This window comes from Trachurus trachurus (genome assembly GCF_905171665.1).
Source record: "Trachurus trachurus genome assembly, chromosome: 1".
Classification (NCBI taxonomy): domain Eukaryota; kingdom Metazoa; phylum Chordata; class Actinopteri; order Carangiformes; family Carangidae; genus Trachurus; species Trachurus trachurus.
This window is the reverse complement of record NC_139891.1, coordinates 21,008,340-21,023,039: the sequence shown is the minus strand read 5'-3', so window position 1 is coordinate 21,023,039 and position 14,700 is coordinate 21,008,340. Positions and strand designations below refer to the sequence as shown.

The window sequence follows — 14,700 nt, the reverse complement described above, 5'->3', positions numbered from 1 at the left end:
ACTTAACCAAGTAAATTACAATGTGTGCATGTGTGAGAAAGATAAAACACAGAGAGAGATTAAAAGCCACACTAGCTTACAGTAACTGTGTATATACTGTAAGAGGCTGAAACGCCTCAGGGTGTATGTCCATGTGTGTGTGTGACAAAGATGTGTGAAAAAAAAGAGATATTTGTAGCTGCGTATGCATGTAATTTATTTAATTTGTATATCTGTGTGTGCATGTGTTTTACAAAGAGACAGCGCTTAATTGGATGAGTGTTTGATGGTTTTGACAAGACAACACCCAATGTAACAGCCCAAGGCAACACAAACAGTAAAAAAAACATACACGCACGCTTGGCCATTGAGATACAGCATCAGCTTGACAACTCAAGCCTAATTCTAACTCTAAAACCAAGTATTAACCCTTGAAAATCACAATGTCCAGCAGTTTGGTCCTCGCAACTATAGTAAAACTAAGACAACAACCCCCCCCCCCCCCACACACACACACACACACTCCTTTCCCCCTGTCTTTGTTTTTATGTCAAGCCATCTGTTACTGATCCATATCAGGGCTGTCGCTTTGGGTCTCTCTCTCCTCCTCTCCATCTCCCTCCTTCCTCTTTTCAGCAACAGCAAATAGTTGTTACAGCGGCACACAAGCCTTGTGAGAGGAGGCCGCGTTGGATGAATGGGTCAACAAAGCTTATGACTGTAATAACTGAGGCCACTGTTTGTTTCCCATGTCTGGCCTTCTGACAGTCAATTTTGGTTTCCTTAAACCACCTCAATCATTCCCTGACCTTAAATAACTAGTTTTCATTAGAAAAAGAAGAAAAAAAAAGAAAGAAAGAAAAAACGTATGACTATGAATTTTGTGGTCAACGTGAACATTTTAAAAACATCTGTGAAATGATGCTGTGCTACCACGTGGAGAATCAGATCAGGAAAAAAAACAACGTATAGCTATTTCAAGAGGCAATGACCAACAGCCTATTTTGTCGTTTAGTTCAGCTTTGCCGGATATATTTTGGAGGAAATGAAATTGCTGCTTACGCCCACACTCTCTGGCAATGTTTTTCCACTTTAACATGTGTTAATATTCCAAAACTGATGCTTAGGGTGAGGGTACTGAGTTGGCAAATCACAGTAATAAGACAACTGGACTGGGGGTTTGTGCCCACATGTTGTCAGATACAGGCAAAAAAAACTGTTTCGGTAAGGTAAGACAGCCTCTGTCCAAATGAGGCTACGCCCACACTGATTTCCCTCCTACAGTCCATACAACTCCAACTGTGAAATCATAAGAGTTTTAGAAACACTGCTGGACCCATTTCATATTGAAAACTCCAGGGTGGCATATGGTAGTCTGGATGGGCAAAACCAGAGACCTTAGGAAACAATGACTGATCGAGCTTCATCAGCCTCAACTAGCAGTGGTGAATAAGGAATGACAGGATTAACTGACCTTGTCTTGTTTGCTAGCAGCTGTCGTTCAGTTAAATTCTGCATTTTCACACTGCGGCTCTTTGCTGTTCCTCCTTGGTAGTGCAACTAATCAAACTGCACAGTAGAAAATGTGCTTTATACCGGCTTGCACATGCTCAGTGTTTGCAAATGGTCATCTTTGTGTCAGGTGTGTCTGGAGATTGTTTCAGATACAGCGTTCAAACTGTTGTCTGGATGGTGAAGGTTTTCATATCAAGTGGGGCCCGAGTTTCCTCAATGATAATCATCAGTTGAAGGGCAAAGGCATGACTGTGCGCCTTTCTCAGATATGTTTTTATTAAATCAAAATATAGCGGAACAGTGATAAAATAGAAATGTACTTTTTGACTCTGAAGTCCTTCAGTGATTGAGTTGTGTTTTATTGTGTTACTTTCTTTTAAAAGAGCCACTTCACACGACACTACATTTCAAATATCTTCCCTGTTTTTCCCTGTTGTCTAAACTGTCGGACTCTGACTCCTTCCACTGTGAAGAGATGGATGTCGTGTTTGCACCAACTACAAACCACATCTGCAGGGTGTCTGACACGCTCCAGGTCATCTTGAGGCCATAACACTTCTATCTCAGCTCCACTTCATTGGCCGTGGGTTAGTTTAAGAATTGATGTTTCTGTTCTTACTGAAATCTTAATGTGATTTATGTCACTGACCTTGTGCCTCCTCAACAGCTGAAGTGTGGGATCCTCAGGCAAGGTTCTCCTGGCTGTTTCAAACTCCTAACTAACTTGTAAAGGTGAACATGTTTTTTGTTTTTTTTAATACAGGAGTACATTTACCTGTGACTATAACCCTAAAGCTGTCATTATCATTGTTTGAATAATGCTATACTGTATTCAAGTAGTTCAATTGGACACTTCAAAACAACTCAACCCAACTGAAATCCCTGAGCATTAATGAGTCATGCAGCTGATAAAGTAAAATTCGTGCTCCAGTATTTCATTTGGATTCATTCGTTCTGAAGTGACCCATCAAACTATTTCTATTATGTCCGACTCTGACAGCACTGACCTCTGTTAGTGCAGGGGCAGAAGCACAGGAGACTCCCTTCATATGCTATATATACGTTTTTGCTTAGCAACATAACAAATGTTAGCATAAATATCGTTTTAAAAGTGGAGCAAAACGTTACGTTACGTTAAGTTCAGCTTCTGATCTTATCACTCCTCTAATGAAGTAAGCATGTTAACCAGTTGGCTGCAGCTCAGCACCTTTATCTGTATTGTTGTCTTTGTCTTTTTCTTCTTTATCCTCTCTTTGATGACTCTGTAAAAAGCTTTGTAAATCACGGTGCATTGTTGCTTTCACACAGGCCATACAAATGGAAGTTATTTAACATGACACGCACCTAAAGAGCAGTCAGGCCCAGTCCAGTTCTGGTCACAGGCGCAAGTGCTGGTCTCTGCGTTGTGGGTTCCATGACCTGAACACTGATCCGGACACATGGCTTTGGCAATCTCACAGCTGGCTCCACCCCAGCCAGGTTGACAGTGACACTCACCATGAATGCACACCCCATGGGCTGAACAACTGGGGTCTATGCAGTCCACTGGAGACAGAGAGATGAAGAGAGAGGGGTTACATATTTACCAATCAGAAACTTTTACTGTTGGCTGCACATTTATAGGCTACTGTATTTCACTACTGAGAATCAATTTGGCTCCCACATCGTCTTTCAGCTTAGATGATCTTTTAGTTTGCGGCTACTCATTAAATGTTATGTAACATGGTAACCCTCAACTGCCAAAACTACGTAACCCACACACAAAAGGAGAAAGAGAAAAAGAGAGAGACAAGGAACAAGATTGAAACTTTTAGTGACTTTTACTTTTTCACCTTTCACTCAACTTTTGAGTGAAATGCTGAAGCAAAGACCTTGCAAATCAGATGGTGGACCAACAAACTTAAAAAAAAAAAAATATTGCTTTTGTTTTGTTTTTTTCATTTTTTTTGTCTCTCAATAATGCTCAGTTTGATCTGTTTGCTGTATTTATTATTGATTTATTGCACAGACAAATCAACATAATATTTCTTTGATATATCCAGTGGAAATTGTATATGGCATCTTAGATTTAATTTGCTGATTCAGCATCTGTAATAACACACACAAACGGGCACACACCCATGCACACACGCACACACACACTCTTCCTCAGTTTCACCACCAAAAAATGCTCTCTCACTCTCTCCTTCTGTCTCCCTAACACTCACTCAGAGAGGATTAGTGTGACCGCAGATTGAACTAATCTGAAACTAATCTGGTTATTGTCCCCTGTCATATGCATTTGTATGTCTGAATGAATGAGTGTCTATGTATAGACGGCATGTGTACGCCTTTGTGACTACATTTGCACACATTGTCATGATGTGAATGTGTGCATCCATACAGAGAAGAGCATCAACCTCTCTCTGTTGTAGTTTATGTCAGACTAAATGTGTGCATGTGTGTGTGCGTGTCCAACCTGCCTATAGTAGATTAGCATTGATCAGTTCAGATTAAATCAGTGTAGTGCATAGCTTGTAGGCGACTTTAGCCAACTGTCTGTCAGCAGTTGGACAGTAACCGTGTATGTGTGTGTTTGTGTGACAGAGAGATTAGAGTAAATTAATTTACCATGCAGCGACAGTGCTATCTTGACAAACTACCTGTCAGCAGCCTCACCTTAGAGATAAATTTAGCCACCACAAAATCTCAAACAAAGATTAGTTGCTGACTAATGTGTGCAGAAGCTAACCAAGGAATAATAAAGCCCATTGTACTCTTAACTGTAAATACAGGGGAAGGCATGACAACTTAGACCCGACAACCTCAAAAATCCCTTCATTTACATAATTAAAGCTGTTCCTTCAATTATCCACACTAACACTATCTGACATTTACTAAGTGCTCTGTCAGGTCCCCAAGAGCAATAACATGGGTTAAAATCATGTAAACTTTCCAAGTGTTTGTGAATGATTATCCAATTATGACAAATTGCATGGATATTTCTATTTTAAAAGTAAATGTCATGGGTAGCCATAAATGTGCACTAAATCAATTATTTATGTTGACATTTAATTATGTAGTGACATCTTCACCAAATAACAGCATCTCAATGACATGTAGTGACTCAGTGACTGCACAGCAGTGTTAGATTCAGAGCCAGGGAGCTAACGACTGCCAACAACATAAAACTTAACTGCACGTTCATTTTTGTGTCTTTTCTGAGGAGAAAATGTTCTTACCTTCTTCACAGTTATCGCCTTTATAACCAGTATTGCAGATGCAGGCGCCAATTATGCAGATGCCGTGACCTCCACAGTGGATGTCGATGCACTGGTTGGTTGGCACATCACACTCAGTGCCTTTCCATCCGCTGTAGCACTGACAACGTCCGCGGGCGTACTGGCCATTACCACTGCACAGCACTGGACAGGCAGCTGGACCAGACATATGCAGAGAGATGAATGGGTTAGACATGATTGTTCTTGAACACCAAAGTGACCCCTTAAACTCCTCAAACGTATGCCCATGCAAACAACAAATTAGTCATTAATGAGAATTACCACCTGTTGCACTGGTGTGTTGTTGGTTGCCTCTACTAACATCTGAGATACAAAGATAACAAAGGCTGCATCTTGCATGTCTTCTTTTATTATACCACAGAGAGCAAAGTCAAGGTCCTATAGTATAACTGTAATAGTATCAAAGTCTCAGTCCATAGAGAGAAGTACACCTATATGCATAGCCTATATTCTGAAATTGAGCCTTAAAACCAGCCATCAGGACTTCTGGGACTTTATGATGTCACAACCTAACAGTCACCACCTGGCCATCTGACAATCCAGCCATGCAGGATTTGGTTTCTCTTGAGTGTTTACCTGTCATCTCAGAGATTTTAGATGAGGAAAAGTTAGGTTGGAGCAACATGTAGCTGCTAGAACTCCAGAAGAAGCTTCAGAGAGGAGACCTAAACTCTAATGAGATGGTTGTTGGTTCTGAAAAACCACAAATATGTCTTTAAAAAACACAAGAATAGTGTAAATATCAAACCTCTAACAAAAAGGTATTTTGAGTATTTTGACACAATAGTGTTTTGGGGGGGGCTTACAATGACCTTGACCTTTGACCACTAAAATGGAATTAATTCAACCTCGAAAACAAGAACCAAATTCCCTAAAGGCATTCCTGAGATACCACGTTCATGAGAATGGGTCAGACAAATGAAAAACGCAGAATCATACAGTAATGCATTTGGTCACTGCTTTTGCTGCTATTGCCAGGGCACAGAAAAGTATAATTTTATTTAGGGCACATGATAAATTAAAGAAATGACACAACTTGAATGACAAATGATTCCATTATGCCCTGAATGTAGTCATTCATCTTAGTAACATAAAACTTTCAATTGTCCTGTGGCCATTCGCTGAGTTCATACGTACAAGACTTTAGGGCCCATATGGCCGATTTATGGTCCCTCAGAACCAGTTCTGAGGACGCGCTGTCTGACCACATTAGCAATCAAATGTGTTCATAGTCGGAGTGAAAAACCACTTGTCACAGAGAGGGATGTGATGTAGTTGGAAAACAAAGGCAACGCTGCATATTGCCAGTGTGAAACCATGTATATATGATGATCCTCTCAGATGATACAGCGATAGGGGTTTTACATTGTAATCAGTTCAGACGCAGTATAAATCACACTCGCACCGAGTGACATCAAAGACCTGTGGAATAAGATGGGGAGAAGAGGACCCACTCCTACTCATCTAAACAACCGCCTGGTTTCAAATAATTTAGCTGGGAGACAGCACTAATCTATTGAAAGTGGGCTCTCTCATCACTGTCACGGTTTGGACGCATGTCCAGCTTCTACATGGGACTGATACTGTCCTTTAATTTCACACAACAGTCCAGCCCTTTTCTAACATGTGTTGGTCAAACTAATGTACAGTAAAGTTTGGATGCAGCTCAGTGAGCTCCTTTAATAAAGAAGGTGAGGAGGGAAGGAGACTACAGAACAGAACAGTGACACCTGCACAATGAGCAGGTCACACTCACTGGTGGGATAACAAGCTCCCAACAATTACTGCCTGTCTATTGGTGTGAAGGTGTGTATGTGTGTGTGTGTGTGTGTGTGTGTGTGTGTGTGTGTGCGTTGTATTTACCTCGAGAGCAGTCAGGCCCCAGAAACCCTGGGAAACAGTGGCATATTCCTGAAAGACAATCTCCGTTTCCATGACAATTCTGAGGACACTCCATGATTGACTCTGATTAGGAGAGAGAGAGAGGGACAGAGAGGGGGAATTTTATTTTTAAAACCAGCATTTACTTCAACATGGTCAAGGTCCTCATCAATGTATTATCTTTTTTTTTTCCATCAACACCAGTATTAGAGGCATTTTTCTTTCATGTCAGACTAAGTAGTGAGACAACAGGAGCAAAAGTATCTTGAATTACTGCAACCTATTTCAACAACCTCCCTAACTCTGGTTGTTGGCGCTCATAGTTAAACCTTAAATCTTTGCATCACCCTCCACATCGGGTACACAAGGAGGCTACAGCTACACCTGGACAATGAAACACAGTTGTCAGGATCTACATAGAGGAAAAACAATAAAGAAATTAGCACAAGACAGCAAGAAAGACTCACACTGAAATACACGCTGCAACTCCACACTCTACCCACTCCATTGTTCATCCAGAGATACCATTAAATAATTCAAATTAAAAGGAGAGGTATCAAATTCAATAAATACTTCCAATCTAGTGACCCCTCTTCTTAGCAGTACAAGGTCACCTCTATGCTAAGTGCTTAACAAATCTCAGTCTTTCCTGCTGCACACATGCAAAGAGAGTATATTGTGGCAAAGCACCTAACCTATAGGAACCTAAAGACACTGATTCTGATTATGATAAAATACTGTACACTAGTAACTGTCAGAGTCCAGTTCTGATCCAGGAGATGGAGGTTGCTGCTGTAGTTCTTATTTTGAACAACAGGTCTTCAGCGTAAAGAAGGAATTTCACTTATTTATTGTTAATAGTTAATCCAGGTGTTCCAGACAGCTGCTGTAGTACATCTGGATCCTGAATGTAGAAGGTAAACAGAGACACACTAAGAGATGTCTCTTGACTTTTTACTGACATACATAGACTTAATTTATAAAAGGAACATTTTCACCATTCACAAATTTAGAGAACTGTATAATGTAATCCCTCTTCCTCATCATTAACGTCCGCATGTAAGGTGTAAATGTGGTCAGTCGACCGGTTATCTGGAGACAAAAAAGAAGCCAGTTTGCCCTTTATACAGGACCTTATGCTCAGAAAGGAGTCCAACATCTGGGCATTTCCAATGGTGCACAAAACCTCCCCCAGATAACTGCTCACACAGATGCCTTTGTAATTGTTAGGGTCTCCATTATCTCCATTCTCGTGATTTTGTGGGGGGAAAAAAAGAAAGAAACCTGACTGAAGAATGAGATTAAACAACTGAAGCGAGGCCCGTCTCAGCTCAGGGCTGCTGAGCTTCATCAACTCTGTCCCGATGCTGCCAGGTCCCTATTATCTGTTGTATTCTCCTTTTCAGCATAATTCTGTATCAAGTCTGTCTTTTGTGGCTGACAGCGATTTAGGCTGGACTACAGTCTTCCCTTTTCAGCTTTCGTTTAGATGCACAGCTGCCTGGTGTTTAATGAAACATGAAACTGGACAGAAAGGAATGTATTCATTAGACCAGTGATTTCAGGTGAAGTGATTACATGGTTAAATGTCACTCCACCAGCAGGAATCCATGTATATGAATTATTTATTTAATGTAATTTACAGGCTCTGTTAGTGTCTCATGCACAGTTGGTTTTGTAAATACATTTATCTGGCAGTAATCTGACAGTGAGGTATGTGGCCTGACAGTGAATGCACTAATGAGGGAGGATCCATGTCAGTGTAGTTGACTACACTGTCCCATGAGCTGAACAATATGTGAACCTCCCCATAGTCTCCTTTTATTCTGAAGCATGCAGACACGAGGAGGCACAGAGATGCACCAGCTCTTTCCCTAATTTGTTCAGTGTGGTCTTGACTGTGTTTGTGGTTGGTTGTGGGGGTGGGGATGGGGGTGAGGTGTGAGGTGTGAAGTGGACCATCCAAACATGCGACTGTTGCCAGCAGGATCCACTATTTCAGGCTTCCTGTTCCCGCTCTGGCATTTAATGCTGCTATCAACAGGACAATACCCTGGGCAGCTCTCTTTATGATGGGCGAAGCGCCATGGACAAAATACTAGCCTGTTACCCTGCTCTTACCCACCTCGACCTAATGCCTAACCTTAGGACAATTCCAGGCAAATTCAACCTGGGGCTATAGTTTCCTATATTTTAGGTCTAAAAGAATGAATCTGAAGATTTTAATTGCTCCTGTTACGCAGTAGTTCTGTCTGTCCCCACTTTGCCACAGCAGTGTATAATGGGAGCTGACAAATCTTAGCTGTTTAGGCTGTTTACATCCCACAAAACTGCTTTTTTTTTTCACAGACAGTCAGATGGCTATTCAAACATACACAGCGTGTTTGTTTACTTCAAGAAAGAGGACATAGAGCTGCAATACAAAGTCTTGCGCGAGAGTCAGGTTGAGGCGTTCAGTGACGCAGCTTATCGCAGCCCTGCCCTGACTCTGCCATATACCTAGTATTCTTAGCCCTCAAACGGTCCTTTAAACTTTGTCCACCACTGCATAAAGTACCATAGACCCCACAAATGTAGCAAAACAAGCACACAAACCTTCCAATTCCAGTTTTTGACGATAACTAGGTACTTAGTCTGAAACAAGGATTTCTGTCATTTGGTCACAACAAATAAAGTCTCTGAGATTAATTATGTCTGAGATGAATTAGACGCTAATACCCACGATGCTCTGCATTATCTGATATAATATAAGACAAAATATGTAGTTTTTATTTGAATTCCTATAATGAAAATCTGATTATGGATTTAACTGATGAGCTCCCATTTAGCAGGTAATATTGTATGGATTGTGTGTTCTGTACACTCACTCACATACTCCTACAGTAATAGCACAAGACCAGTTGATTTCCACTTGTAAATGTGTTTTAGATATTAATGACTGGATGTCACAAAACCTTTTACAGCTCAACCGGGATAAATCAGAAATTTTAATCATTGGTTCTGAGGTTCAGGGAGAGAAATTAGTAGCAAAATTAATTTCTCTTGGACTCACCCCAAGCCAGCAAGCAAGGAACCTTGGGATGATCTTTGATTCTGAGTTAAATTTTAAATCTAACTTGGGGCTTGTATGCAAACCTCTTTCTTTTCATTTGAAACATCTTTCTAAAGTGTTTTCTATTTATCTCTCTCTGAGTGACACAGAAAAACGAATTCATGCTTCTATAATCAGCATATTTGACAGTTCATTCATTTTCTTATGCTTTTTTTGGTTTACTGATGTCATTATAGCTTTTCACAATCAGTTTTATTCTTTATTCTTTATTATCTCATCTCACTCATCTTCTTGATTTGTGCTCTTTTTAGCTGATCAGTCATCTGAAGCACTATGACCTGCACTAACCTGTGTGAAAAATGCTTTTTTTTTTTTGATTGATTGACTGAATCACACTAGCTCACCAGTAATTCCAATACATACAGTGCTGGCTATTACAAACATAAAACTGTGTCTCACCTATGATGATAGTGTTATAAGAGACTTGTTCTGTGTTGCGTCCGTCGTTGTAAAATGCCAGATGCCAAATTCCTGTGTCCAGATACTGGATGAAGCCGGCCTCGTGCACGTTCACTGAGCGTGCGTATCGAGCTCCAAACTCCTCCTCGTGTGCAACAGCTGGGTGTGCGTATCCTGCGTCCCCATCACTGAGTGCTCGTTTGTCTTTGGAAATGAGGCGACTACCATCCAGCAGCTCCACAAAGTCATACTGAGAGACACAAATACACATAAAGCAAATATCATTGCACCATCATCTTACAGTAAGAACAATTAGCACTGAAATTCAACCCCGAGGACTCTCAGCTGGCATGATGTGACACAACCATTTACAACTTATTTAGATCAATTCCAAAATTTCAGCTGATTCAATACTCAATAGGATTGCTGTCAAGGATATGTAAGGAGAGAAAGAAAAAGCTGCAATTAAGGAATAATAGCAATGGCTACATTTTCATTCATGCAACAGACATGACTGAAAAGTAAAAACATAGAGAGAGTGCTAAATTATCAATGTCTTTTTCTATAGAATCTGACATTAGAAGAATCTTTTTCCCCCCATTTCACACTTAATTCAACTGGTTTTATTACCTTTATGTTTTTCTTTGGGATATTTAAAGGGACAGTATGTGAGATTTACCCCCATCTAGCGGTGCGGTTGCATGTCGGCACGTATTCTTGCTGTTGCGTTTACGTAAACTCGGGCAGAAGTCAGAAAAACAACACACGCTGCATGTATCAGGATAAACAAGCCTCTATGTAAACAAACGGTCCGCCAGCACGAGGCAAAACAATACAGGCGTGACAATATGTTGTCATGGTGATGTCGTATTGTTTACCTGACCCACGTTTTACCGGCTTTCTCTCGTCGAGTAAAATAACATCCAGTTGGTTTGCCGACGGCGTCACTCACGGCGTCATTCAGGTGTCTGACTGCACCTGAAGGCAACACCAGTGCCTCCGTCCTTCCTCACACTAGCTACACGGTGGTGACAGTTTTAACAGGCGCTGTCTGGAAAACTTTCTCCCCGAGCCGAGAAGCTCCGGCGGCCCGAGTTTGAGGTTACTTACAGCCACGGTGACACTGAACGTAAAACATGGCGATTCAACATGGCAGAGAAGGTTCGGTGAACCCCCCCCTGTATGTTTGTAACGACTTGTAACATCTCATTCTAAGGTACGAGAAAGCGCTCGTTTGTATGCGGGCGCGATTCCACTTCAGTGAAATACGTATTTATGAAAGCGATATTTGATTTTTGTCAATAAAAAGCCAATAAAGTCCCATACTGTCCCTTTAACCTTGTGCTGCTGAAGCCTAATATTCATATGACAGCATTCAATTCAAACTTGAAAGTGATAATGATAAGTTACAACAATGGTGAAATACATGTAGGTGATTACTGGCACGATACAGATGTTACTGGTTCAAAATTGCGGGGTTTTTCCTGCACTGCAGGATCGCGTGATCGCGTGACTTTTCACCACAACTGTTTTCCTCTAGGTGGCAGCACCGTACTAAATACTGCTCAGACGTTTTGGGGACAATGCTGACAGCCTGATAGCCGCGATTAGGAGTGGCGCTGTTCATGATACAGAATACAAGAGGATGAAAGGAGAACTAGCTGCAGACAGTAGGGGAGAGCCGGGTCAATTGATACACTTTTCATTTAAACGTCTTTTTCAAAGATGACGTTATGTACACAAACATTTTTATCATGTGATCAACAACTCACATGTGTATTCTCTTAGTTACAAGTGTAATTTAACACATATGTTGGATGATCGCGCTGTTTTATAACTTTGAACGTAAGTTGACATTTGTCTCAAACGCCCCACCTATGCGGGTCGTTTGAGACACAGAGGAGGGACGGTTGAAACAGCATGTTTTAAACAGAAACTACTGACATTACTCTCGTTTTTATGCGGCATATCGGACAACATACTAGTGTACTAGTTATTGCCAAAATATCACATAATTTCTCACAATATAAATAGGTCAAATAAATATTTTTGTCCCGTGCGTAATTGTCAAGATCCGCATTTCGATTAAACTCGCCTTTCTTCTTTTGTAGGAGTTGTTGGACAACTGCATTTTAATTTCATTTACTTATTTCCCTGTCCTAAGTCATGTTTATGGATACACAGTTGAACATATTGTCATTTTACCCTCGGCATTTTCCCCTCACTTTGCTGAATAGTATCTGTTGATTCACGTCATAAACACGAACATTAAAAATATGTGGTGTTTATTAAAAATACATGTTGTTCATTCAATTCAGTTGTTGTTCATTGCAAAACAGTTAGGCTATTAATTTGGTGATTTATATACAGATATTGATCGCGCAGTGTGACCACAGTCACTACGCACGGTGGCGTGAGGGACAGTTGAAACAGCTGTATCAATCGTCCCTCCAGCGACTACTGACAATAAAACCTGTTTTGCCTCTAAACTTCAAAACTATGACATTTCATAATTTAGGACCTGTTTATGTACGAATTCATCTGTTAGGTCATATTATTATTGCATGAAACACACAATACAACTTTTGATCACAAAAAAACTACCGCACCTAACATTTTACTTTCCGTAGTAAAAAACAGGTTCGCGCTAATAACTTTTGAATGGCGTGACGTAATTTCACAAGCTTTCCCAGGATTGGTCGGTGTTGAGTGCTGAACATAGTGACAAAATCTGACGGCTCAAGCTTGTGTGGTTTTCGAGGAAATCGCTGTGTATCAATCGTCCCGTGTATCAATCGACCCGGCTCTCCCCTAAATAATATAGTAGCCTCGTTTTTCAATGACAAAATGTAACGACGGCAGCTACAGTAGACTATAGCCCACGTCTCACTCTCTTTTTTCGGTCATCTGTCTCGTCATCTCCAAAATGTGTTTTTAAAATGAGCCAACTACAGTACTGTGCAGTAGTGCCGCAGATTTCTCACTCCGCACCTTGTTTGAGAGTGCAGCTGGATGATTTCTTGTGAATGAACGGGTCTGTGTCACTTTGGGGCTGGGCGATAAAACATAGGATAAATAACTTTCCCTCGATAGAAGACGCGGCCGATACAAAGTCGTTTCATTCATCCATTTTTTGACAGACAACACAAACAGCCAGTGATAATGAGAGTGGTGACACCGTCAGCCATGCAGCCGGCCTGGACTTTTTATTTTTAATTATGAAGGATCATCTGCGCAAGGCAAAGATGATAGCATCAACAAAACACGGCGTAACACACGCGGCTGTATGGGACAGGCTTTTATTTAATTCAGAACAAACCGCTTAGCAATGGAAAATATAGTCTATAATAATTAATTGATCTGTTGTTTGGCCACTGTTTGAAAATAACCCGAATTATGAGCAAATAATCTGATCCAGAGCAGCAGTCATAATCAGACTTCTTCTAAATAAACCGCTCTAAATAACTTACTCTTCTTCTAAATAACCCTAAACCGCTCTGAGGCGAAACCAACTAACAGGGAGGAGTTGGAAGCAGCGATCCAGACATTTTGGATGGAGAAGCTGACCATCAGCGTCTGTAATAAGTACATCGATCATCTGGACAGTGTCATTGAGAAAGTTATAGAACTGAAGGGAGGAGCGACTGGCATGTGACCGTAATCGATATCCTGTCCTGGGGATGCTGTTTGTGTGCCTGCTGGTGACTGTAGCCTAATATAAAGCTGCTGTATATTTTAAATAAAGCTAGAGAAAAAAAATCTGGCATGAGTCAGTTCTTTGTTCTAAAGTTGTGGGAAATATACTAGAGACAAAAGAAGGGACACGCACATTAGGGCAGGTGACGTTATGTAAACAAACATTTGTATCATGTGATCAACAACTCACATGTCTATTCTCTTAGTTACATAGGCTATAATTCAACACATATGTTGGATGATCGCGCTGTTTTATAACTTTAAACGTATGTTGTTATTTGTCTCAAACGTCCCACCTATGCGGGTCGTTTGAGACACAGAGGAGGGGCGGTTGAAACAGCATGTTTTAAACAGAAACTACTGACATTAGGCTACTCCCGTTATGAAGCTTATCTGTGAAACGTGCGCTGCTCAGAGACTGGGCAGAACGGTCCCACTTGCTTTCTCCCCGGCTACGTTGGTGGAGATCTCCCACACAGTAAAAGATTTAGGCAACACATTCTTCCAGCTGGCTGTTTTTCTTCCAGTTACAGAAAGTAGCCTATGTGCAAAGTACCACATTAACATCTCTATTCATATAACGCCCATCGAAACAGCTGATTTACATGTCGGCCGTATGGCGATTGGCCATTCACGCGGCTTTGTTCTTGGTTTCGGCCAATCAGCTTATAAGCACATGGCTAATTATCAGCTTTCAACCAATCGCACTGTTTTAATGTGTGTGTGAAAGTTATTTTCTTTAGTTCATTTTCGTTTCTTTTGGATTTTTTTTACAACAATGTATCAATATAATATTGTTTTCGTTTCATTTCGTTATAAAAATCAATCCCTTTTCTT

At 40.8% G+C, this 14,700-nt stretch overlaps 1 protein-coding gene across 1 annotated transcript in view; it reads right to left on the bottom strand.

The window, feature by feature from the left end:
* The window catches only part of tenm3 (teneurin transmembrane protein 3), a 182,603-nt gene that overhangs the window by 82,601 nt on the left and 85,302 nt on the right, over positions 1-14,700 (bottom strand). Inside the window, exons 9-12 of the mRNA XM_083978996.1 lie at positions 10,168-10,417; positions 6,639-6,740; positions 4,716-4,910; positions 2,839-3,039 (exon numbers count right to left, since the gene is read on the bottom strand). Of these exons, the coding sequence (XP_083835122.1) occupies positions 2,839-3,039; positions 4,716-4,910; positions 6,639-6,740; positions 10,168-10,417 (748 nt within the window). The remainder of the gene's footprint in view (positions 1-2,838; positions 3,040-4,715; positions 4,911-6,638; positions 6,741-10,167; positions 10,418-14,700) is intronic.